Source organism: Cydia fagiglandana, chromosome 22 (assembly GCF_963556715.1).
Source record: "Cydia fagiglandana chromosome 22, ilCydFagi1.1, whole genome shotgun sequence".
NCBI classification, from domain to species: domain Eukaryota; kingdom Metazoa; phylum Arthropoda; class Insecta; order Lepidoptera; family Tortricidae; genus Cydia; species Cydia fagiglandana.
Window position 1 is genome coordinate 234599 of NC_085953.1, and position 27562 is coordinate 262160.

The following is a 27562-nucleotide window of genomic DNA, read 5'->3' on the forward strand; positions in this document are numbered from 1 at the left end:
GTTTGCGATATTTTAGTAAATGTCACCTGAAACTTTTGTGATCTTAGGGTCATATGTTCTTATTTAGGACAGGGCATACAGGAAAGAAAACACGGCATACGATAAAACTATTTTAAAATATTTTATTTTCAGTAATACATAGAATAGGTATAATAATTATTATTTTAAAATCAAAAATATCTCAATTAGTTCCCTATTTAATTAACTGTTTCAATTCTCTTATACCTCGTAACATTTAACATATCCTTTTTATAACTAGATGGCTCTTAGAGAAAAAAAAACGGAATGATCAAAAAACATAAATCTATATAATTATTGATCCTGCTCAAAAAGTATGATGAGAATCGGTTGAAAATGCGACAACATTATAGCCAATTCCATCAACCACAAAAATAAAAACACCATTATATCCCAACAACGAACAAAAGCCTATTCCAATTCGAAAACGAAATTCAAAACTCAATTTAAATTCGGAGCGCAATCGAACTCACAAAAGCGCGCGAAATCTTATCCCCCCCACGATATCTACGGAAGGTACGGCATACTTTTATTCTTGAGGGGCTAGCTCCCGTCCACCCCATTTAAAAGAAGCCATCTTGCTCACCCCTCCCCCTAGGGGGATGGGGAGGAACCACTTTTCTCGGCGAAGTGTTATTTTAATTCTGCCAAATACCTTATCGTTTCTTGCGGAACTTTTGATATAATTCCCGACTGAGGTGTAAAATTTTGATCGTGCGCCGTTTTTAATGGCAGTTTGAATGTGGAGTTTTACGGGTTTTGTCTGTAGATGGCGACAGCTTTGTACGGACTGAAAACTATTAGATATAATTCCTTACTTATACTATTTAATATAAAACAAAATTTAGATAATTATATTGTTCTAAACATAGTCTGGCGGAGACCACCCCCGTATTATAAATGCTATATCAATTATAGTATTATTGATATAATAATACTACTTATAATAAAAGTAGTTTTTTAACCTATTTTTACTTTAATTTAAGTAGTAAACCTTTAACGGACCAGATCAAAAAAATACACCTATTCAAGCCTCATCGCCTCTTTAAACTCCTGCAGAAGAAAAATGTTCTAAATTGATGTTATATAGGATGATAATTTTTGACAAATGATATCTAAGTTTACCCTATTAAAAGCTAACTAGGTATATAATTAGTATAATTTATTTTATATATTTATACGGCATAACAGTACATTACCGTTACCGGCGTGGTTACCGGTATAATAAATAACATTAGAACATTTAGACCTAGTCTAGAAATAAAACTAAAATCAAGCTAAATTGAATCTAAAATAAATTTTAAAATTGCCTTGGTAGCGTCACAAAGTGATTTTTTTAAATGCGTCATTTAGGAACTATCAAATAACAAGTTTTAATTAACATCGACACACCAAGTATGTATTTGAATATGAAAGTTACTTAAAAGCTTGTATAATCAAGTTCATAATCTAAAAGTGACAATTTTGACTGACAGTTACGTTTTGTGTACTTAACATTACTTGCTATATAATGATTACCGAAAGTGTTCTCTGGTCATATTTTATTAATATTACTTACTAAAATGGCATCTAACCCAATATATGTCGGAACTTGGGAAGTATTGATATTTAAATTGTAATTTAATTTCTTCGTTAAACAAAATACTGTAATTGATTGTTTTGTCAAACTAGGAGCGGACTAACTAAATTAAGTTTTCCCGAAGAAAATTTACCAATATTCTCATAAGTATAGATATACATAACATATTGTTTTAAAACCTATTTTGAAGCGAATCGTTCGCTGACTGCCATCCTTTATAATTTATTACTTCCTGTTACGTTGAAATTTTACTTATATTATCCAACATTCATCATCATCATCTATTTTAGGTTAAAATTATCAAGTTAAAAAGCTTTCTGCAATAAATTAACAAGCTAATACTGCTTTGTGAAGCAATAACTAAACGCTTCCTACCGATTAACGGCTAACGGCGGCCATCTTTGAAAACAAATGCCGAACGAAACGCTTAACCGTTCAAAATTGGAACTTTGAAATAGTAGAAGGCATTCCACTCAGGTCCACTAGCGGCGGTCCAGGTAAATTTTCATTTCTATGCAAATCGTCGCTGGCTTTAATCAGCGCGCGAACTTAATGAAAATTCGGTCTTTTTAAAAGGTGCCGTAGGAATAATAGGGTAGAGGAGGTTAGTGAGTTTATATATTATAGAAGGTTAAACATGTATTGCCTGGTTATGTAAACTGTCACTGACCGTCGTGCAAATTCGAACGTATACTAATATATCCGAATGACATCTAAATGGTGTAATTTAGGTAGATATCGTGCATTTCGCTTGTCAGTGTTCGTTAAAATTGGCCTGCGTTTTTCTTTTTAAGGAAAACTTTATTAAAGAATATTGCTTTTATAACGCATATTTTTAATTGTTTCAGAATTTTTCAGCGCGGCGAAGCGGTTAAAACTTAAAACTGTATAACAGCATTTATCTATTTATTAAATGAAAAACTAAAAATCAATGCAGTTTTTTTTAAGATTACAAACCTTAATTTCGTCCTTTTCATTCCCACAAGTTCTTTTAAAAGGTAATATCGATCTTAAATTATGCCCAGCCAATATGACAATTGTTAATACAAAATGCGAATCGAAACTAAAGGATGACTCATGTTAGACCGGGCCGTGTCCGGGCCGGAGCTTCCGGCGCACCGGAAAGCATCACGTGATCGCCTATCATGTCATAGAAAAGTAAGCGCCGGAAGCTCCGACCCGGACACGGCCCGGTCTAGCGTGAATCATCCTTAATAACTAATGAAAATAATTGTTGTCAATGTACGGTTGTCATCTTGGCTAGGTCCGCAGGTGTAAAAACGATTACAGCTCAAGGAATAAGAGCAGAAATAGCTTGGAACAAAGTTCGTACTTATGTAAATATAATCCGCATTAAATGAGAGTTGCTATAAAAACTTGTAACAAAGGCTCCGCACGTGAGTATGGAAGTCGATTATAACTCGACGAGTAATGGGCGAAAGAATCCAGCCTGCGTTACCACAGACTCTTAATACCGAGTGTGGCCTGTAATACGAGCAAAAAATTTAACTGTAGGCTGTACTCCTCGTACTGACCAACATTTGTTCAGCGACTTTTAAAAATAACTTGTGGTTTGATTTTTAATACACTTTAAAGTTTATTCTAAGACGCAATGTATTGCGAATTCTGTTATGTTTAAGGCGTGATAAGCAACGTCAATCACAATGATATGGCGTGGCGATGGCGTCCATTGAAGATAATATTTATTTTGTAAGAAAAATAGGGGGTATAATACTTCATAATTTTTTAAAGTTGTTGAACAAAAGTGTCACCGTTTGAGGAGTACAATCTATGTTTTAATTATTTGCTCGTGTTACAGGCCACACCCGGTATAACCTCCGGAGTCACTGAGGCCTTTATAAAGGATTTAATCCCAATTGAATTTTCAATTAAAATGGAGGTACCAAATTCAAAACTGCAATAATGACAAGGGGGACTCAGGAGATATGATGAAGTCAAACGAAGCTATAGTCCAATATATTAAATTATGTAAACAATCCAGGCAGAAAAATTAGGACTACTGTTGTATGGAAAAAGCGGTCATCCGCTTTTCTCTTGATCATGATTTTACTTTCAAGAATCCAATTAGAAAAAAGGTAAAGTCAATATGGCTAAGTGTGACTGGCCAGCCCATTGGGCTTCTTAAAATACACATTCATATTAACATTAGTGTTAATTGTGCGAGTTCATACATTTTCAACTTAGCCCAAGTAGCATGTATGAGCCAATCTACGAATTCGCAATAAACACTAATCAATGTGTAAATAGGCCCCAATGTGAAGGCCAGCCCCACTTACCCCTATGCCCCACTTACACCCCTATGCCACACTTGTTCACCTTAAGTCGTGTTTAGTGGAGTCTCAATCTCCACCCTAAAACGATCACTGAGTTTCGCAATTGCGTTTCGTTCAGAAAGTGCTTTTTCCCACTCATTTAAAACTAAATCCACACTTTTCGTTCGAATTCCACAAAATATGAACCCTTGTTCATATTAGAAACTCGTCGCAAGTTATAATATAATAATTATTTAACTTTCAATATCCAATTACAAATTTCATGAAATCAGTAGGGAAATTGTAAGTAAATAGAACCTTTTTTTTTCCACCTAATTTCCGTTTTCCAATTACAATTCGTTTAATCGCTCCGCGTTTTCCGCACCCATTTAAAACTACGACCGCACTTTTTGTTGTGAAAGTTCTAAAACCGTTAGTAACGCAGCGCCCGAAAAGCCGGTGAGATCACGTATCCCGATAACATTACCAAGTTTTCGCATTAGGCCAACTTTTATTACACTTATCTGCGAGCAAAAATGTTGCCAGTTCCGAGCTGAGTGATGGGCTTTTGTTTTTGGATAGTGTTTGTAAAAACGTCACGGAATGGGTAAGTGGGTAAAAAGTGTTTGTTCTGAGATTGTTCTGTGAATTAGAAACGTTTGAACAATGAGATGAGAATATTTTAAATAATGGGGGAGGATGGTAAAGTGTTAAGTAAATGCTAGTTATAGACAGAAGCCGTGTTAGAAACACGGCTTATTTTTTTATAAATAGTTCGATGATGTCAGAAAAAGATCAAATGGCATTTCCCCGTCGGTTGATCGAGAATACATCGAGATTCTTATGTAAAATTTGAGCATCTGTATAAATAAAGTACCGGAATATCGGTGATATACATTAAAGTAAAGCAGTCAAGGGTTATTTTTATCGTGTATCTCTTGAAAGTTGGCCAGTCCGTATGACTTTCTTCTTTGATTTAGTTTGATAGTGCGTATTTTTATCTTGAATTTATTCCTATTAGAGCGGCGGGGCTGACGATGATTCTTATAAGAAATCCGTTCGAGCAGGGGCCTATCTATTATAATTATTTCATCTAATAAGAGCAAGAGAATAACCATTAAGAGCCCGTTTCTTCTATGTTTGTCTATATCTAAATCTTTATCTTTAGCATTAGAATATTGGCTCTTCCGAATGATACTCCCCTCGTTTAAGTTTCGGTAGGTCTTCTTGATGCTTCGTTAAGTATAGGTATCTATGTACCTATTATTTATATAAAGCTAAGGGCGACAGTTTACTATATATGGCGCTAAGAAAAGTAATAGTCCGTTCTCTCCTCTTACACGCGTATTCGGGAAACGAGATAATCACAAGATCTAGAAACGATATAGAGATCAACTAGATTTACATTAGATATCGACTAGATGTGACTTGGATATCTAAGTCATAACTTGTCGAAATTGTTCAAGAGGACCTCCAGAATCGCGGAAACGTCATATTTGACATAAGTATCTATCTTACAAATATCTTTAAATTATCCATATCGTAACTTGTTGAGGTCTAGTAGAGATCTAATACATTCTCAGAATCGAGCCGTTACTCTCTTAAGTTTATTCTCGATTCTTTGGTTTATTATTTATATGGGTACCTACATACTTACTGAAAGCTAAGAGAATGGCCATTCTCGGCTAACGGCGGGTTCAAGACAACTTATATGAATATCTCTTCCGTTTTTTCATTTAAAAGTTTATAATACCAAAAGAATATACACAAGAACTCGTTTCTTCTAAGTTTTCCTATATCTTTAAGGTTAAAATATTACTACCATCTGACTATCATCTGCTCAATACTAACTCAATAGAGTTTCTTGGGACACAAAATGACAATATACAGTAAAATCTTAGGTACAACTACATTTTCTCCCCTAACTCTCTTAAGTTTATTCTCGATTCTTCGCTATATTATTTATATAGTTAGTTAAAGCTAAGAGAATGACCGGGCGCGGGTTTACGACAATGCCTATAAGAAAGCGGGCGGTGTGATAAAATTTGCATTCGGCGGCTGCAGGCGGGGTGGCCCGCCGCAGGGGAGGAGGCTTCTGTTTACTAAGAAATTTATACATGTCGGCGGCCGATCGTAATGTCCGCCAGATCATGAAATTCCTAGGCATATCGTGAAATTCCCTGAGTCGACGAAGCCCCGCTACGCGGCTCCTATTTCTGCATAGTTTGCCCTTTAAGCATCTGAAGAAACGAACCTATCCTATTACCTATCGGTTTATTGTCACTATCTAGACTATAAAAAGCACAGAGAGTCCAAAATAGAAAACCACATCTATGCTGACGGAAGTGTGAAAAAAGCCTACAAAGAACTCAGAACACATAAAAACTGGATCCCCAAGTTGCAAATTTCAGATAACAATACTGCACTATCTCGGAATCAGATACTTGAAACTGCTACAACCTATTACAGGAAGCTATACAGTAGTCAAGAGCAAGAACCACCTAAATCAGACCTTCCAAGCATAAGTGTAGTCCCAGTAATAGATGAAATAGTTATAATGAGACATATTAAAAACTTAAAAACTGGAAAGAGTCCTGGGCCGGATAACATTACAAATGAAATATTAAAAACTGCTGCTTCCTTATTAGTGACACCCTTGGCACATTTATTTAATCTCATCCTAAAAACAGGAACAGCACCCAAACAATGGACGCAGTCAAATATAATACTTTTGTATAAAAAAGGAAACCCAATGGACATAGGAAACTACAGGCCCATCAGTCTAATGTCATGCACATACAAACTATTTTCTTCAATCATACTATCCCGAATAAGCGAAGCAATTGACAGATGCCAACCATGCGAACAAGCTGGATTTAGGAGCGGGTACTCAACCATGGACCATATCCACACACTGGAGCAGGTAATAGAAAAATATCAAGAATACCGAAGACCGTTGTACACAGCATTCATTGATTACGCTAAAGCGTTCGACACTATATCACATTCCTCTATATGGGACGCTCTGAACCAGTGCAATGTACATCCTACATACATAAGAATAATAAGACACATTTATGAAAATTGCACCAGTAGAGTCCAACTAGACAGAATAGGACCAGAGATACCAATTGACAGAGGCGTCAGGCAGGGCGACCCGCTGTCTCCAAAATTATTCTTAGCGGTACTCGAATCAGTAATAAATAGTCTCAACTGGAACAATATAGGAATATACATCAATGGTAAATATCTGAACCATCTGCGCTTCGCGGACGATATCATATTAATGTCAGAACATTGCGCCCAGCTAGAATACATGATACAAACTCTACATGAAGCTAGTGCAAAAGTCGGCCTAAGAATGAACTTTCAAAAAACAAAACTTATGACTAATAGCACTCAAAAGGACATAACCGTCGATGGGACGCTACTAGAGTACGTAGACAGCTATATTTACCTGGGTAAGCAGATATCATTCAGTAGTCAACGAAACGAAGAGGAAGTAGACCGACGAGTAAAAATAGCTTGGAACAAATACTGGAGCCTAAAGGAAATCCTGAAAAGTAATATGAATATGAAAATCAAGAAAAAAGTCATGGATATATGTATTTTACCTTCACTGACTTATGCAAGTCAAACCTGGCTGTTTACTGCAAAAATTAAATCTAAAATAACTAAATGCCAGCGAGCAATGGAGAGAAGCTTGCTAAACATAAAAAGAGTTCAAAAAATACCACATATAAATATAAGAGCTGTAACAAAACTAATAGACGCTCTCGAGCACGCCAAAACACAAAAATGGAGATGGGCTGGACATGTCGCCAGGCTGTCAGACTCGCGCTGGACTTTGAAAGCTACCACCTGGAAAGGACCTGCAGGCAAACGACGCTCCGGGAAACCAAACAGCCGTTGGACTGATGACATAAATAAAACAGCCGGTACAAACTGGAAATATATAGCTACAAACAGGGATAGATGGAAGTCCTTGGAGGAGGCCTTCACCCGATGAGGGGTTCTTGTCCACCACAAATAATCAATAATTTGTATATTTATAATATGTGAAAAATTGACTTAACAATAACAATAAATAATTAAAATTGACATTATATCTTAAATAAATACTTACAAATAGATACTAACATATTTTTGTTGTAATGTAATGTAACGAATTGGACTCGAAATAAAAGGCTTTTTTATTTTTATTTTTATTTATTTATTATATTGTCACTATCGTCAAAACATTACTTACACAGAAACTTTACGATCGGGCGGATATTACGATTGGCCGCCGACGTATACCTACACATTGAGTTACCATGCAACAAAGCTGGAGATGCATATTAAATATAGGTAAGAATAACATCATGAAGAATATTGAAAATTAATGTGTGTATATAATTCCTTGTATAAAAGTACACACTCGTTGGGCAAGCGTGATGCATAGTTAAAGTGGTACCTATCACTTACACTCACTGAAATATTAAAAAAATATATTTCACCCCTTTTAAAAATCTATACCTTATCAAAACTTTCACATTTATAATATTAGTAAGACCACTAGGTTAGAAAAATTCAAAAATGTATACTTAATCCTTTCCATGTTCATGTAGCCAAGAGTGGGAGTTGTCCAACCTCCCGCGGGGGTAGGGGGGGCAACAGGAAAAAGGAGGGAAGGAAAATTTCCATTTCTTGCGTCTTTCCAGCGGGCTGATGAACGGGCAGGAGCTAAATTATATTTTATACGGCTTATTTACTTCGGGTGTATTGTGGAGAGACTACAATGATATCTTTACGTATCTGTATACTGTTTACCCTTTAGGTTTATGATTTTTTTATGAACAAAAAAAGGAATTATTATTTATGTAGGTAGGTTTCTTATCTAAACCTAAAAGTTCGACAAAACACAAGCCTATTGAGCTTACCGTGGAGTGTGGTGTGTGAGTACTCAGACAACGATATATATAATACAATATAAATACGTAAATACATAGAAAACAACCATGACTCAGGAATAAATATCTGTAGGTATATCATCATACAAGTAAATGCTCTTACCAGGATTCGAACCCGGGACCATCGGCTTCATATCAGGGTCACTACCCACTAGGCCAGACCGGTCATCAATGCATGTCACATCGCTGAAGTTACAGGCCGCAATAGGTTATGCTGTCCACGAGGCGAGCCGTTTACTTGTTTGCAACTACCGTAGTAGGTACCCACTAAATTATATGTTATACGGATTATCTTCTTGTATTATACGTATTATTTATATGAACACCTACGGCTATTTAATTAACTACAACGTTACAAAGAAAATTCTAAACATTTTACAGCATATAGGTACTTTCATAATTTGCGCTTAAGCTTAGAATAGTGATGCCGTCATATTATAGCGGCCGTCTCCATACACAATAGGTACTAAATACTAGGTACATCAATATTTAGCCGTATTATTATGTATGGAAACGGCCGCTATATGACGGCACTACTATTCTAGGAAAACAGAGCTTTAAAGGATAATTACCTTCAACATAAACGATAAGTACCCAGTACCAGGCGTGGCTCACTCCGCGATTTCGTCGCTTTGCTACAGGTAGCTAAAAGTACATCAGTTCGACCCCACTTTTGGGGTTTGCCATAAGCCGATCGTGGCGCTGTCGCCACCCAGCGGCCATATCTGTGCTGATCGTAACAGACGCGTTTTGTTAGAGAGTGAGTCTTCTGTACCTAGTACTATTATTTATTCTGTGCCAGTACCTAGATAGATCAATAACTTAGAATAGATACGATTAGTTTCATTACCCTTTACAGCACCATCTTTAGTCAGTACTAAAGATAGAGACAGCTAGCCGGATGTCTTATCTCAAAAAAACGATTTCTTGCCGACGTTTCTGTAGCATAGTTTTATTAATCATTTTACCCTCCTGTCGTTTCTTGTACGCCATTTATCCCGGTCCTGGGCTAGTCTCATCCAGAGGGCCGATTTTTGAATTTCGATCGCTCGATTTCGTCACTCGAAAATCGATGGAAAACGGCGAAATGTAAATTTTTGAGATACGAGCGACAAAAATTGGGAATCTAATGGTATTGATCACTCGATTTCAATTCTATTAGTAGAATTGAAATGTCTAGTAGTGGAGATATTAATTAACGAAATACACGAAATCGAGTGGTCGAATTACAATAATCGGCCCTCTGAAGTGCCCCGCCATCTTCCGAATGTTGTCCACCCAACGAGCTAATGGCCGCCAGAGTGCCTATCGCAAACCACGTTTGACATGCTCCCTCTCTGTCGCACTGGTAAATTCGTACGTAAGTGTGATAGGGGAGGTAACACGTCGAACGTGGTTCGCGGTAGGCCCCCAGACGCTTCTTTTATACGAAAGCAGCCACTAAAATATTCTTATTATGACTGTGTAAGTATATTTTCACCACACCAGCTGGTAAAGGCTCTCTTGGTTGTTCAAAAACTCATGAAAAAGTTGCATTTTATCCACAAGAGTGACAAAGCAATTTGATACAAATTTTGAGTTGTTTCCTTATGTTGGCTGGTAGGAACTTTAAAATGATGATTTTGAATGATAAATTTAATATTTAATAACGATCATTTGGTTTTGATTTTATTTAATGTTATACAGCTAGTATTAACCTCACGTTGATGTGGTGAAAAACGTTGTGTTTCGCTCGGTGGCAAAACCTTGTAAGTCTTGTAACCCTCGCAACACTCAAGCTTCCACATTTCGAATTACTCGCTGTGCTCGCCGTTCAATATTGGAATATTTCGCTTGCTCGGGTATCAATATTCACGAGCGGTTATATGACAACCCTTAACCCTTTTGCTTCATGTTGTTCTATTGGGTCCATATTGGCTCATATACAATTCATTATTCGAATATTTCTAATAATACCGCTTTGTAGTCATAATCATCGTTTCTCCGAAACTTGTTACTCATATATTTTTTTAATAGTTTTTTGTGCTATTACCTACATTATTCATAACGATACATAATCCGTTTTTTTTTACTCATAATATTGTCACTGAGAATGTATCTGTGCCCATAATGTTATTTGTAAGAATTTCTCGAAGACTAAGGCGAGCATTTGCTCTCGCTACGCTCGCTCACTGTGAGGGTCACAGGATTTCGGTTCTGTGAGGTTCTTACCTAACCTAACCCACCATTCTGACGGCATTTCGGTTCTGTGAGGGTCGCAGTTCTAACCTAACCTAACCCACCTTTCCGGCACCATTTCGGTTCTGTGAGGGTCGCAGTTCTAACCTAACCTAACCCACCATTCTGGCAGCATTTCGGTTCTGTGAGGGTCGCAGTTCTAACCTAACCTAACCCACCTTTCTGGCAGCATTTCGGTTCTGTGGGGGTCGCAGTTCTAACCTAACCTAACCCACCATTCTGGCAGCATTTCGGTTCTGTGAGGGTCGCAGTTCTAACCTAACCCACCTGTCTGGCAGCATTTCGGTTCTGTGGGGGTCACAGTTCTAACCTAACCTAACCCACCTTTCTGGCAGCATTTCGGTTCTGTGAGGGTCGCAGTTCTAACCTAACCTAACCCACCTGTCTGGCAGCATTTCGGTTCTGTGAGGGTTACAGTTCTAACCTAACCTAACCCACCCTTCTGGCAGCATTTCGGTTCTGTGAGGGTCGCAGTTCTAACCTAACCTAACCCACCTTTCTGGGAGCATTTCGGTTCTGTGAGGGTCGCAGTTCTAACCTAACCCACCTTTCTGGCAGGATTTTAACCTGACTTGACCTACAGGTGCATTCTGTTATAAATAAAATCAAATATGTCAAAATCGACATGTCGAGTAATAATATATGCATAAATTTTAGTAATAGAGATATTTATGTAGAATGACATTATGAATATAATAAATTCGAAGTTCCAATGAGTATTGTTTAAAATGAAAATGTACAATGATCATTAGGATGTAAAATTATATGAGATACATTTTCGGAGTTTCAATAATCGAATTTGCAATTTTATATGAACTTTGGCGCACCCTGTTCTATTGGAATATTTAAACAAACGAATTTCTTTTCGACACTTTCATAAACATAGTCAAGTATAAAGCGAGCTCTAAGAATAGGCACCAAGCAATTTTATTTTTGGGAATATATACCTTTAGAAATTGCTAAGATCGAATCTATGGGCATAGCTAGTTTTCAAAGTTCCGTACCTCAAAAGGAAAAAACGGAACCCTTATAGGATCACTCGTGCATCTGTCTGTCTGTCTGTCTGTACGACCATTTCCCCCCTTGATCTCCGAAATTACTGGGTCTAAAATTTAAAAAAAGAATATACCTACACAAGGTAGAAAACCTATTAGAAATGTGCAGTCAAGCGTGAGTCGGACTTAATTACTTAGTTCTTGATCCGATTTTTTAAACACATTTCATTCACGTTCCACATGAAAAATACATTGTTATAAATTGAGTAATGTACGGGACGCTTGGAACGCGAGTCCGACTCGTACTTTACCGGTATTTTAAATATAATGTTCCAATAAGACAGTAGACAGGGAGCTATTTTTATTTAATAACATCGATATTAATCGATATTAAACTTTCGTGAGACATGTCGCCAATAGCGACTAAAAATTCAAGTGAGTGAAACCGTTGTCGTATAAACAATTTAATAACATATTAAATTAATCCTATTTCGTTGAAAAAAACTGATATATAAATAGGTAAACGTAAACACGGTAACCGGCATAACCTTTCTAGCGGCCATACAACAAAAATTGACATTCTTTGAATCAATGATGTTTTGTTGAACGAAACAAAACAAAAGCGTCTCTGTTTCATTTAATAATGATTAATTTCATTGGAGGTAATTTGTACTAGTTTGTTTTATTTAGGAGCGTGGGACGATAGAGGACAAAAGTTCATTTTCGCCAGCGTATTTATAAACTTCTGCTATTCGGCAACAGATGGCGATGGCGTCGTAATCGAAGTCAAACTTAGGAACTAATTCCGATGCCTTTCTCAGACTATTTGCATCAAAAATGCCCAGAATTTTTTTACAATGTTTCAAATAATTTATTAATAACTTTTTAATATTCATTTTGCATTAGTATTTTGTCACTTTATTACCATTTAGACAAATTGATATGTACAATAAAAATGAAAATAAGTTATACAAGTTATAAGTTAAGTTAGTTTAGAATTGAACGATAATTTATTTGTATCCAGAATTTCCCTCAGAAACCTAAAATCAATCTATTCTCTCTACTAAAATTAAGATAGTTTGTTAACACCTTTACTTCACACAGACCTCGATAGATGGCAGATGCGTTGAAACTGGAAGTAGTTAAGATAGTGTCACCTAGATGGCAGTAGTAGTCCGAACTAACTCTCTCGGATGGACCAAAGGTATACCGGGTCACAGAATAAATAATAGTACTAGGTACAGAAGACTCACTCTCTAACAAAACGCGATCAGCACAGATATGGCCGCTAGGTGGCGACAGCGCCACGCGCGGCTTATGGCAAACCCCAAAATTGGGGTCGAACGGATGGACTTTTAGCTACCTGTAGCAAAGCGACGAAATCGCGGAGTGAACCACGCCTGACCGGGTGTGGCCTGTAACACGAGCAAATAATTAAAACATAGATTGTACTCCTCAAACAGTGACACTTTTGTTCAACAACTTATAAAAATGATGAAGTATTTAGACTCCCTATTTTCATACAGAATAAATATTATCTTCAATGGACGCCAACGCCATAATATCATTGTGATAGTGTATTAGAAATCAAACCACAAGTTATTGTTAAAAGTCGCTGAACAAATTTTGGTCAGTATGAGGAGTACCTACAGCCTACAGTTTAATGTTTTGCTCATAATACAGGCCATACGCGTATTTATTTAACTTCGTATATTATAACAAGGGGCATTAGCACCAAGATTTAGACTTTATGAAAAACTATGAATATCCATTTTGCGTAATTTCTGGCATGCGTATTTCACCTTCATAATATTTCGTACATCTAGAAATATGTAGGTAGAGTGACAAAATGTTGAAGTTGTCAGTTTAACGGTAACCTTTGCGTGGTTCAAATCACCATATCATTTGGAAGTGGTAATAAAGTCTTAGTTAAATTTTATGTTGCCGTGTCCTTTACAAAAGACCTGCGCTGCGCCTGCGCTCCACAGGGACAAGTAGCCTCCGCCTTCATCCTCATTGGGGTTGCATTTCCAAATAACCGTTTTTAGCTCTGCAACATTAAAAGAAAAGGTATAACTGAAATAGAAGACATACCTATATACTAAAGAAAAAAGGAACCATCCCTCCAGTGGCCGAAGCCAGAATCGAACCGGCCTGTTCGCTTACGTAGGGCCTTGGGGGCCGAGTTTTGAATTTCGCGCGCTTGATTTCGTCTCTCAAAAATCTGTGGAAATGGGCGGATTGATATTTCTGAAATACGAGCAATGGAAATTGGGAATATTATAGTGGTATTAACCACTCGTTTTCAATTCTATTAGTAGAAGTTAGATGCCTAGTAGTGGATATATACTGAAGGGATCCGTGAGGGATCTACACAAAATCGAGCTCTCGATATTCAAAAATCGCTGGGCCTCTTTCTAGGCCACCTGGTCGGGGTTTATCTTTAGTATATGATATGATATGATATGATTTATTTATCTCACAATATACAATGTCAGTTAAAATTACACATGGTAAATTTTTAGGAATTTATATTTATACGTCTATTTATTTTAGTTTATATTTTATATATATTAGTGTGACTACTTAAAATACAGATCCACACAAAAAAAATGATTTGTTGAATTAGTTGCATTTGAAGAATATTATATTAATATGTTATATAATATTATATTAAGTCCTATGGTTTAGGCTATGCGTCTGTCAATATCTATTAACGCGTCTGTTTTATTCAGCTCTCCAGGTTTCACATTTACTTCTTTATGGACTTTCTTTATTACAGAAAGCCTTTAAAACGGCCCCTTATTCAGACAACTTACCATTACTACGTCCACGCAATCAAAAAACCAAATACGAGTACAACTTATGTTTACTATTAATCAATTTCCTAGCTACATTACCCTCCATGTACCTATCAGAAATGAGCATGATGAAAACATAGTTAATTTCAACAGAAATTAGGAACGGTCACGGTGTGATTTTAGATTTAAAAATCCGTCATTGCAAAAACATCATTGCATCACTTTGCTTGTGACGTGATGATTTAAAAGTAAAAAGTAACAAAGATGGTACGTTTTTTACTTTTAGTCATTGCTTTGTGGGCTGTTCCGGTCGACCCGGAAAGTAAGTTGTTTTATAATTCTAAAAATTTTCAAAAAAATTTTGATACAATGAGGCTAGATCGTGATTCAAAGTTTACAAATTGATTTCATTTTGACTCGCATTCACTGGTCTATGTGTGAGCAAGATGTGCTGCAAGTGATATCAAAACGTGACAATTCGTCAAAAATCAAACAAGCTTCTTTTGTTTGAAATAATTTTGTGTTACGAGTACAGTCAGCATCAATAGTACCAGATGAGACTACGCGCCAAAAGTGTCTACCATTCATTCGTCAATAGCTTTCTACAAAAAGTAATATGTCTCTATTTGTAAAACAATTACACGGTGATAGATAGGCAAATTTATCTCTACCTATTTTTGTAAAACTATTAGATACTTTTGGAGTGTTGTTCTATACTTTACCTATGTGATAAATATAAATTATATATTTAACAACATTTAAATAAGTATCACAAAATATAGCTAACTTACTTAACTGTTCACACTTAACTTAACTAACTGCGTAGAAGCATAAAAACCGTTCGATATAAATTTATACGTGTCACTAACACGTTAAACATCTTTCAGAATACGACGTGCTCGTAGTCCCACTTTCAAATTCAATCCGCAAGAAAGCTTTAGAAGTGTTTCTCCTACCACGAGCCCTGACCCTAAAGAAACGCCCCACTCTCCCCCGGCTTGACATTGAAGATGTCGAAGAACCGACTGAAGCTCCTGATGTAGATAACTTTGATGGCCTGAATCTAGACAGAGATGATAACGCTCTTGATAATATAGGAGCATCGTATAACGTAGAAGATGATTATGATGCTGAAAATAGAATTGTGGGTGGTACAGAAGTAGATATCAATATGTATCCGTATCATGTTGGATATGGTACGAATTGTGGCGGTGCTATTATTGGTAGGAAGTGGGTGCTGACGGCTGGCCATTGTGGGTAAGTTTATTATTACATTATAAAGCTGATTCGATTTTTTTTATTTGATTTAGTGGTGCGGTGGCCTCTAAAATGGAAAGAAAAATAGAGAGAAGTTTATCTAAGTTATCAAAAATTGGGATAGCTTTATACAACTTTTCTATTCTATCTACTGAAGGATAAGTAGGGACATTTAAGGAGGGGTTTTCTTCTTCAAATGGCAAAAGACTTGATGCTTGAGATTTAGGATCTCAAAAGCAACAAGAAAGACATTTTCATAAAGTATACCATCACTCTATTCTTATAAACAAGGAAGGAAGGTTTTAAGGTACATCCTTCAAGGAGTATGAGATGAATTGGATTTGAATTTGGAGTCAAAAATGTCTTTAATTTTAACATTTTAAAACACAACTAACAATTCCACTTTCCTTCAAAGCAAGAAAGACTACATAAGATCCGGCTCAAAATACCTCAACCTCGGAAAGAGAACCGACGTCCTGAACAACCACATCCACCCGATGTGGTCAGGCAAGAACAAGGAGCACCCCTTCGACTACGACTTCCAGGTCCTGGAGCTGGTGCGGGAGCTGAACTACGACGAGAACACGCAGCCGATCAAGATCGCGCATATTGAGGATATGGTCGTGGGGAAGATGGTCACGGTCACGGGATGGGGAAATACGCAGGAGAACGTAAGTATTGGTTATAAGATTGGACAGTCGAAGTTGAAACAAATGGGTCATTTAATATTGAATTTAGCACGAGAAGTGAGCCTAAAAACAGTACAATCAAAGCGTCAATAGTAGCGGATGAAACAATGCGCTGCCACTCTAGAAGACTCATCAAATATAGATATATTTCTATCGTTTGTGTTCAAACATTAACATCAACATCAACATTTATTCAGCAAATAGGCCACAAGGGCACTTTTACATGTCAACATTGAATTTACATAAAAGCAAAAATAATAACATCAACAATTTTATAAAATAAAACTAACAATACAATCTAACGTATTACAATTACTAAGAATGTATATGGTCTCTTAATGTCGAATTACATACAAAATACAGATAAAAAACACACGAAAAAAAAATCTATAATATTTAGAGGTGTAAATGTCTCTAGGTGTCAGAACTATAAGATTGTATAGTTTATCAAGTTATCCTTAGAGATGTATAGGGTCTCCAAGAGTCAATATCCTGAATAATTAATACATTCATTAAGTGAAAAGAAACATACGAGAACAGAATGAGGCGTCTCACTGTAATTAATTAATAAAAATTAAGTTACTAAGTATAATATCTATTATAATATCAGTCAAATTAAGTATCAAATGACCAGGCAATATTATAATATAAACTAGTCTAAAGGTGATGCCGGATGTCAGTCATAGGAACCCTATAAAAGTAAAAAGCTCCCTGACAGACGTCAAATACGATAGAGTTAAAATCTAATGAGTTCAATGAATTAAATATGGCTTAATAATTTAAAAATAAATTAGGAAAGTGTAAACTGAGTGGCAACTTTGTGATGGCAAAATCAGTAACGCGTGTGATAAAAGAAGTCACAAAAAAGTAGCAGTATGCTTATAATTAAGTTTTGTTGACTAAGTGCGTTGCGAATTTGCTAAATATAATAGATACTTGTAAACAATAACTATGACGAAGATAATGGAACAGCCCGTGCCGAAGGCGGAGCTAGTATTAAAACAACAAGCGAAACTAATGACTCCGTGTTCGGAGGCGTTGCCAATGGACAGAAATTAGCGACCGTGTTCGGCGGTACTTTACTTTCCTATTAATTACTTACACTAATGCTTAACGTTGCTCGTTACGGTTCAGTGTTATCCACTAGTTTTCCAGAGGTCTATAAAAAGATCTTCCGTTCCAGTCTAAAATAAAAATTCAAAATGAATCTTTATTTTGTCAAATCAAAACTGAGTTTGCCTTGGCAGGCTTGGCAGGTTGCGTGGGCGAGTGAAGAGTTAGTAGTGAACATGACTTTACATTGTTTATTATTTTTGTATATTTGTAAAAATTTACGCCAAACCACTGAATGGATGATAAAAACTCCAGAATTCTCACTGTCTAACAAAACCAATGCTTGACAGCGAAAGGTCAAGATTAACACTTCAAAATCAAAATTGTTTATTGCACTCATGTTAGTATACAGTTCTTATAAATAACCTTGTAAGCCAAGTCAATTTTCACGCTTTTGAATTTGGGACTTTCATTTATTTCTATAAGAGTTCATAACTCGAATTTAATTTGTACTTGTACAAGTACGCGGGGATTTACGAGGCTATACTACTTACTGTGTTCCACATGAACCCTGCAAGAGCATAGTAAGAGTAGCAGAATAAAATAAAGCAACTAGTGAAGACGTTGTCAACGTTAAGGGCTATTTTAGCGTAATTTCCCATTTTCTATTAACCTTTCATATGTGTGTGGTGGCCAAAACTTCGGTTGTGCTGAGAATTCGTTTTAGAAAAAAAATGCATGATGATGACTAAAATTCTTTTGACAGGATTCTTATTATACACATATGAGAGGTTAACCTCATTGCACACAAGCTACAAATATTGTAACAAGTTTTGTTTTAAAAGCTGTTTACGAAAACTCACTCAAGGAAATTTCGCGTAGACAGTCAATATTAAACTCTTTTGTGATGCGCGTGCCGCGACCGCTGCAGGTGACCATCGAGTGCGCCGACTTCTGGCCGAAGGGTGTCGTGTTTCGGAGGTTCCGGGCAAACTGCCGAATCCGACACAAGACCAGACGATTCAACGGAGCCACGCCGTTTTGTCGCATAAATAGTGTTTAGTTGTAATATGCGCCTTGTTGCCTGATTTAAATTTTTAAATAAACAACTGTATGTTTCCAGGGTCCATACTCCAGCGTCTTAAAAGCAGTGACCGTGCCAATTATCGGGAAGGACCATTGTCAAAAAGTGCCTTTCCCCTACTTCAGAGGCGCACTTACCCCGAGGATGTTCTGCGCTGGTTATACGGAGGGCAAAAAGGATGCTTGCCAGGTATGATTCAGATTCAGATGTTTAATTACTTATCATGGCTTTTATAGCAACAGTGGCTCTATGAGCTGAAAATCCGGCGAAACCCCATGATTCCGCCGTTATGAAAATTTTCCAAAAACTGAATCAACCTGCTCACAAAATTTCATGAGAACCGGAAGAAAATGCGACCTGTAGAGATCAGAACAGGCATTCGGACATACGAAAGCATTTTAGCTCAAACTGAAACTGAGAGATTTACTCGTAGCTCACTCTATCAATAAATAATAAGTTTAAATTTATGTCAAAATTATGATTTTCTATCTGTTTGTTGCAATGAAGAAGAAAAAGCACGCTGCATTAATCGGTCTCAGGCACAATGAGCTGTCTGAGTCAGTATTCATCAAGATTTTAGTTACTTACCTTAAAAACATTATAAAACTTGTTTTCTTACTTGTTAACACAAATACCTAACATCGACCTCATGAATCTTTTCATCATCATCATCTCAGCCGACCAGATCGCCGGTCCATCGAGTCCATCGAGGGCCTTCCCACGCTGCGTCTTCCGGTATGTGATCGCCACTCAAGAACCTTTCTGCCCCATCGGCCATCGGTTCTGCGAGCAATGTGGCCATGAATCTTTTATAACATTGAAATTCTGCTAAATGTCATAATTTTTCCAGGGAGATTCTGGCGGTCCAGCGGTCTCCTACGACCGGCTGCTCGGCATGGTGTCCTTCGGGTACGGCTGCGCCACGCCGGGGTCTTACGGCGTGTACAGCAAGGTGGCCAAAGTCAGGGACTGGATCAGAAGCATCACCGGACTCCCTTTGGATTAGATTAAATTGTCCTCCAATTTTAATAAAATTGATAGATATTTTATTCTACTCTGATGCGTTCTGTTGAATTTTGTTGTAATGAGCAATATCGAGCATAGTATCCCTCACTGTGGTACGCTAAAACCCTACGACCTCTGATCACAAGAAGACCAAAGTCAGTCGTAGTCCGTCCGTAAAGTTAGTCCCCATTTTCCTCTCTGGATTTTGACATAATGGAAAATTATTTTACATAATTTGATGTAAATTAAGCGTTGCTATACCCCCTACGTTTGACTTTATACGATTATTTGATTATTGTAAAACATAAACGGTGCGAAAAACAGATAACATACGCATTTTTAAACGCTCCTAAGTAACTCTTATAATAATTATATATTCCAAAAAGGGGTAACTTATATTTTATTAGAAAAATATTTTAAATAATGTTAATATCCACAGAGAAAAATGAGGACAAAGTACGAAAAGGCGATATCGCGCGGGTCCTTCACTTTCGCCGTAGAATTTGAAATTAATATTAAAAATCTCATCTTGATTTTATTTGACATTCGCAATATCTCTCGCTCGAGCTTATTGCAGCATGTGAGATACACTGAAATTATCGTGAAAACAAGATGAGATTCCACTGAAAGAAAGTCCACTTTAAAAACGTCCTGAGAAGGTACTATCAAAAACTAGTCCTTTAGGGTTATAATCGCCCAAATCTGAAAATACTCCGAAAATTTCGCGGGTTTTTTGGTTTTTGACAAAGTTGCGTTCGGAGCTCGAGGTCTCAAAGTTGGATTATTCATTGGGCCAATATTATAAACAAGTCTGCATAGAATCAGAACGACTGGATTTAACGCAAACGCTAAATGTATAAAATTACTGTATTGTTCAATAAAGTACTAGAAGTCAGCGCAATGGATGCTTATCGGTTTTTTCAGTCGATAAAATAGGAATCAATAAATGAATGTTGTAAATATGTACTTGGGTTTAGGTTTAGTTGTATGTTTCACGTGCTTCAATACGCAGTTCACTTTAGTACGTGGGTAAGTCGTTGCGGCCAAATTATTCTGTAGCTGCCCAGAGGCCTATAAAAAGGTCTCCAGTCCCATTCTAAATTGAATCTATAATTTGACTAATCAAAATTGCATTTATATTGACAAGTTTTGATGTCTGGGCGGTTAGAAGTCTTCAAAAGTGATTAAGCTGCAATTGGTTCAGCCAGCAGAGCTTTATGAAAATCACAGCGCTTTTTTAAATCATAAATTTAGATCAAAAATATGAAGAACAATAGGGCTTATCTCTTGTAACTTCATTAATTCGAAACCCGCAGGCGTATTATGGATGGTTTTACAGGGTGCTGTTGACCTGGCCTTTCTTCAAAAATGTAGATTATTATATAAGTAATTATAATACATAACGGTTGCATAGAATTTTAGGAGGCGAAGAGATCACTATAAGACAGGCTCCTTACCAAGTCAACTACGGAGATATTTGTGGTGGAGTCCTCATACACAGGCAATGGGCTTTGACCACCGCTCACTGCGGGTAAGTTGCAGTTGGGGATATATATAATTATAAATAAATAAATATTGTAATATGAACCTTAAATGCCCTTACCGGGATTTGAACCCAGGCCCCCAGGACCATTTGCTTTATAGACAGGGTCACTATCCACTAGGCCAGACCGAAACACAGACAATACAAAAACTTATTAGTTTTTATTTCAGAACAGAAGAAACCTTTATAAGAGTTGGAAGCAAATATCGTCAGAAATCTCGCAAAATCAACATAATTTTACACATAGTCCATCCAAATTTTGCCAAAAGACATGAATTTGACTTCGACGTTCAGTTGCTTAAATTCAGAAAGTTGAGGTTTAGTAAATTCGTTCATCCGATTGAAATAAGCGATGGCGAATATGGAGATTACATGTTTGTGACCGGTTGGGGGTTTACGAAAGAAAAAGTGAGTACAGGTAGGTATTGCCTGCTTTATTATCAACTTATTAAACTGTTAAAAGAGCCTGGCTTAATTGACTTAAGTAGGGCATAACCAGAATCTATCCCATCCCTCCCTTTAGTATCCCCATCCTTCTTCTGGATGCCCAGTAGGCAGCGGTGTTGACAGCCCTGGCTGTCGCGTCCCGCAGATCCAGCTCCGAGCAGTGATGCGGACATGCGGGGCACGCCAGTAGATGTGCCATGGTTTGCGTTGCTGTGTCACAGGTACACTGAGTCGAGGGGCTATGGAGCAATCCCCATTTGGCCATGTTTTGCCTACAGCGACCAACATCCTTATATTAATATTTATTTCGGGTACTTTTGGCTACCTCTGGTTTTTAATGAACCTACTGTCACCTAATATTTCGACTCAGAAGAGGACTATATACAATACATATAGGCCGCTTATAGAAGCACAGGTCTTTGTCAGGTCACTGGCGTTTCTAAATCTTTTTTATTGTGTATATTATCCTTCAGGGCCACTTCAACGACATTCTCCGACGGGCTCAAGTGCAAATCGTGCCAAAGCCAGAATGCCAAACGGTACCACAACCCTGGTATAACTACAGTCTGACTTCTAGAATGTTCTGTGCTGAAGGAGAAGGAGAAGATGCTTGTCAGGTGTGATTCCAAAAGATTTTTACCATTTGCCGTCTCAATAAATCATCATTAAATCATCTGATTTCAACTTTAGCCAGTCTTCTCCGAGACTACGGGGAAACGTAGGAGGTAAATCTTAAAACGCGATTAAGTCCCGTTGTACAATTTAATAATCTGATAAACAGGTATTATGAGAGAAGTAAATCAGTAAAGAGTAAGTAGGTATAGTTAGCATCAATATTAGTGGATAAACAACGCGCCAAAAGTGTAGATACTTTAATATTTTTCCAAATCTCTACAGTTCACGGTCAAGTATCTGTAACAGTATATTTGTTCGAAATTTCTTTTTGTTAAGTTATTAAAGAATTTGCACCGATAACGGAGAAGATGAGGAGTAGTAGGTTAGTGTGGTATGGGCATGTGACGAGAAGGGATGAATGCGATATAGGCAAAAGAATGTTAGGGATGAATGTTGATGGACGGAGAGCGGGTAGACCCAAAAAAGGTGTATGGATTGTATGAAAGAGGATATGAGAAAGAAAGTAGTGAGTGCTGAGGTGATGAAAGATATAGAACTCTCGTCACCTCAGTATTCATGGAATAGGATGAAAGAGAACATGTTGTGCCGACTCCACATAACTGTGATAAGGGTAAGAAGAAGAACTACTTTTTGATGCCGGCTGTACGCCGCCATTATTGTAGATGGATTTATTGCAATAGTTGAAGAAACGTGTTTTTGTTTACTTTTGTAACTAAGTTTATGTTCAACAGGGTGACAGTGGCGGACCAGCCGTCTCCTTCGGCCGGCTAGTGGGCATCTCTTCATTCGGTTACGGCTGCGGTCGAGTTCCTGGTGTTTATGTCAACGTGTCTGACCAGAAGATTAAAAGGTGGCTGGAGAAGCATGTCGTATAGCGACCGATTGATTTGATTGAAAAAATCCTTCTAATTTTAGAATTTTTTTAATGGTATTTTAATTGGTGCTGTGTAGTAAGAATGTCTACAGAAGCGTATTAGTAGTTGACTATCTACTTCTACAATTACGCAACAGTTCAACTGTGATCATATATTTACAATAGGGATGTACCGACTAGTCGCCGACTAGTCGGGAAAGCCGACTATCCGGCCACATTTGTAGTCGGCGATTAGTCGGCGACTAGTCGGCAGAAATAGCCGATTAGTCGGCACTTTATTAGTCAAAGAAAAACAGAAAAAAAGAAACCAACAGTCAATATTTCAGGGTGTGAAAACTTTTGTTCATACATATAATTAATCGTTTGATCGTTAGGTATCGTATGGTGGGGGCTGGTGTTTTCCTCTACAGGTCGATCTCACCTGATTCTCGTGTAATTTCATGGCCAAGTTCTATAGTTAATGGACTTTATTATAATTCAGTTTTTTTTTTAATGGTGGAGCCATGGGGAACTATTAATGTTATTGCAAAATTTAGAGACTTATAAACAGGGCACGTTGCTCGTAAAGACGCTGACCACAGGGGATAGGTTCTTAACTGGCGACTTACGAGAAATAGAGCCTTGGAAATACCTCCTACAAGTTGTACCTACTGACGGTCTCAGGATCGCAAAATAAAAGAAAGAGAGAAATTGAACGAGGATTCTTGTGATAGGTCTTTGAACCTGTAGAGAACACCTTTTAGCCAAGCTAATATATGAATAGCGCAACCAAAAGAGCAAAACTATTGTTTTTCACCTGAACTTATACGAAACTAATGATCTGGCCGACTAGCCGACTAGTCGGCCGACTAGTCGGCCATTCGAGCGCCGATTAGTCGGCTAGTCGGCCAAATCAATAGTCGGTACATCACTAATGTACAATTATTTCGGAGAGGTTCTGACCTGCAGCGAGTGTGATCGCACATTCGCTGCAAAAATTGGCTATACCATTCACCTGCGAGCGCACCAGCGACGCTCTCAGCGGTAGAACCACAAAAGAGATAGGTACAGAAATCAATCTACATACAAAGCGCGCTCGACCAACGCACACATAGACACTGCTCACGGACACGATATCTCGGACCAGTTGGGACCAGTGCGAGCGCGAGTGCCATCCGCTTGAGACACGCGTCTGTGAACTTTTTGTGCAATAATGGAAAAACAAAACAAAAAGTTATTATAACTGTACAGTGGACGGTTGTTTAAATTCAACATTAACCGGTGAATTGTCGTTTTTTAAGCTACCAGTGGTTTCAGAGAGAATGCGTATGCGAATTTATTACATTGTACATGAGAATGCGAATTTATTACATTTTAAAATATAATAATCGTGCATTTCGCCAATCTCGAAATCATCGCAAGATATTCTCTGTGGCAAATTTGTAATATAACAATGACATCAAAATTAAAATAGTGTAGGGTAGGTGGGAGTTTCACTCAAACGCCAATGTCAACGATACTTTTATTGACTATGAAAACTTATACATATAGGTGCATACATTTATGGGTTCATACAAAACGGGTTACTTCCTAACTAACTTAATATCGAATAACAGACGGCAAGGTTGAGCACGCCTGTTACCGATGCAAATTGCCAAGGGACAGTCGGGAACCTATCGCCAAGGCACTAGCTAAACCTAGGGAGGTCAGGGAGAAGACTGCAAGTGGCTATCGAACTCCCGACCGAGACTTGAGACTAGCCAAAGGACAGAGGTGTACCTATCGCTAAGGCAGTCGCTAGCTAAGTGATCTGATGCGGCGCGGGCTGCGGCTTTTATACCGCCCGGTCGGCGATCGTCGTGCGCGCTCGGTGCTCCTCGGTGGCTGGCCGGTGTGACGCAGTACTGTGCGAGCGAGAAAGTATTCGAGCCTGCGCGTCGTGAGAATTAGTATTGTTACATTCTCCCCCTCTGGTACTCGGTAACGTCCCGTGAGAGTACCAGCATCAGTATCGTTACATTCTCTCCCTCTGGTGCTCGGTAACGTCCCGTGAGAGTACCAGGATCTGTATTGTTATAGTCTCTCCCTCTGGCACACGTATGTCTGAAGAGAGAGTAGGTACCAAGACTTGTGTAGAACGATGTCTCCTTCAGTTTCGCCAAGTTGGCACTATCCTTACAGTTACTGCCTGAGAGGGTGTTCGACGGAACCCTCCCCCTGGAGTGAAGCTGGGCTGAATAGCATACATCAACTGTATTGGTGTTACTGTGGATTTTCTGTTGCTACTATGACTTCTTGTTGTGTTGTTACTACCTTCTTTAGATGATTCGTCGTTTGCCTCCTTATTTATTTTGTACAGTCCCATTTTACACGTAGGGTAGTTTAGAAAAATAATGTAGGGTAGATGCAACTTCTTCTTTAAAAGAGTGGGTAGTTGTCATTGTTGAGCGTGACAGCTCACAATAATGTTAAAACCAAGGGACAGTCTATGAACCTATCGCCAAGGGACCTAGGTAAGTCTTGGAGAAGACTGCAGGTGGGCTATCGAACTCCAGACTCATTATGACTCGCCAAAGGACAGAGGTGTACCTATCGCTAAGGCTGCCACTAGCTAAGTCATCTGATGCGCGAGTTGTCTGTCACTCCCCCTTTCTGGGGGTGTGCGTTGGCCATTTCTGGGCTGCGCCCATTTTGGCGGCTTCTGTCGCGGGCTGTTACGACAGCCCGGTCTGTTGGGGCCGACGTTTAAGGTGTCGGCCTTTTCTTCTCTTCTCCTTTCATTTCTTCTTGCTGGCCATCATGGCTTTGTGGTCATGTTGGCCAATCTGCGGCTTTGTGGACTTAGGGGTCTGGTGGCGGCACGAGCTCGCGCGGTTGGGCTCGTGCACGACGGGCGTCAGGGGGGCGGGCGTGGAGGGGGGCTATACCCTGCAGCAGTGGATGCTGGGACGAGTCTGCTCTCTCGAACATCCTGCGCGCTAGATGTCCAATGAACTCGTCCAGGCTCTGAATCTTGAAGTCCCTGTATAGAGTGACATTCCGCACTCCGCGTGGGGCTCTTGCTATTGCTCGGAGGCTGAGCGTCTCCTGCGCTCTGAGTCTCCGCCTGCTTGACTCTGCCGTCCTGGCATACCAGGCAGGAGACGCGTACGTCAGCCTCGATCTGATGTACGTTTTATAGATCCCCAGCTTCGTGCGGATGGGGAGGCTGCTGTGGAGCACTGGACGAAGCAGGGTACGCGCCGTTTTAGCTCGTCTCACCACCTCCTCCGTGTGTTTCTTCATTGTGAGGCCCCTGTCAATGGTGACCCCTAAGTATCTGGCCGTATACTGCCACTGAATCTCCTCGCCCAGGAGTTTGAGTGGCGGCGGGTGATGGGTTGCTCCTGTGAGGAGCGCCTGAGTCTTCGTCACGTTCACCGAGAGCCTCCATTTGGTCAGCCACTCGGGTAGGGCGTCAAGCTGGCGCTGGATCTTGTGTGCGGCGTGGTGCGGTAACATGGACGACGCATAGTACGCTGCGTCGTCCGCGAACAGGCCCAGCTTGACGTCGCCGACCACCGGGATGTCGTCGGTGAACCAGGCGTAACAGGCGGGCGACAGGCAGCTTCCTTGTGGGACTCCCGCGAGGATTGGGCGTGCTGAAGATGTGGCATCTTCAACTGCCACTTGGAAGCGCCGGTTGGTGAGGAAGGAGCTCACGACGCGGATGATTCGGCGTGGGGCCGAGGACGTTGACAGTTTGGCTAGCAGGCCCTCGTGCCAGACCCTGTCAAACGCCTTCTCCATGTCCAAGAATACCGCGACGACGTGCTCCTTCCGGCTCATCTTTTCCGCCATGAAGGAGAGGACTCTTGTTAGTTGCAGCGTTGTTGAGTGCTCCGACCGGAAGCCGAACTGTTCCGGTCTCGGTTCTATGTGCGGCTGGAGTCTTCCGAGCAGGAGCCTCTCGAAGACTTTCGACAGGGTACTGAGCAGTGTGATAGGCCGGTAGCTCTCCGGTCTTCTCCTGTCCTTCCCCGGCTTCGGCAGCATTATGACCCGGCCAAGTTTCCAGGTCTCCGGGAAGTGGCCCGAGCGCATGATCCCATTGAACAGGCGGGTCACCGCCACTATGGTGTGCTGTGGCAGGTGACGAA

At 39.0% G+C, this 27562-nt stretch overlaps 2 protein-coding genes across 2 annotated transcripts; both read left to right on the forward strand.

The window, feature by feature from the left end:
• The first annotated feature begins 15024 nt into the window (after nucleotides 1–15024).
• Nucleotides 15025–19973, forward strand: LOC134675595 (trypsin-1-like). The gene is made up of 5 exons (XM_063533918.1): nucleotides 15025–15178; nucleotides 15744–16113; nucleotides 16529–16784; nucleotides 18979–19128; nucleotides 19790–19973. The coding sequence occupies exons 1-5, from the start codon at nucleotides 15121–15123 to the stop codon at nucleotides 19943–19945; spliced, it is 990 nt and encodes a 329-aa protein (XP_063389988.1). The 5' UTR covers nucleotides 15025–15120; the 3' UTR covers nucleotides 19946–19973.
• A 932-nt stretch (nucleotides 19974–20905) lies between these two features.
• Nucleotides 20906–23445, forward strand: LOC134675632 (trypsin-7-like). The gene is made up of 5 exons (XM_063533961.1): nucleotides 20906–20973; nucleotides 21359–21475; nucleotides 21658–21895; nucleotides 22408–22551; nucleotides 23302–23445. The coding sequence occupies exons 1-5, from the start codon at nucleotides 20906–20908 to the stop codon at nucleotides 23443–23445; spliced, it is 711 nt and encodes a 236-aa protein (XP_063390031.1).
• The last annotated feature ends 4117 nt before the right edge of the window (nucleotides 23446–27562 follow it).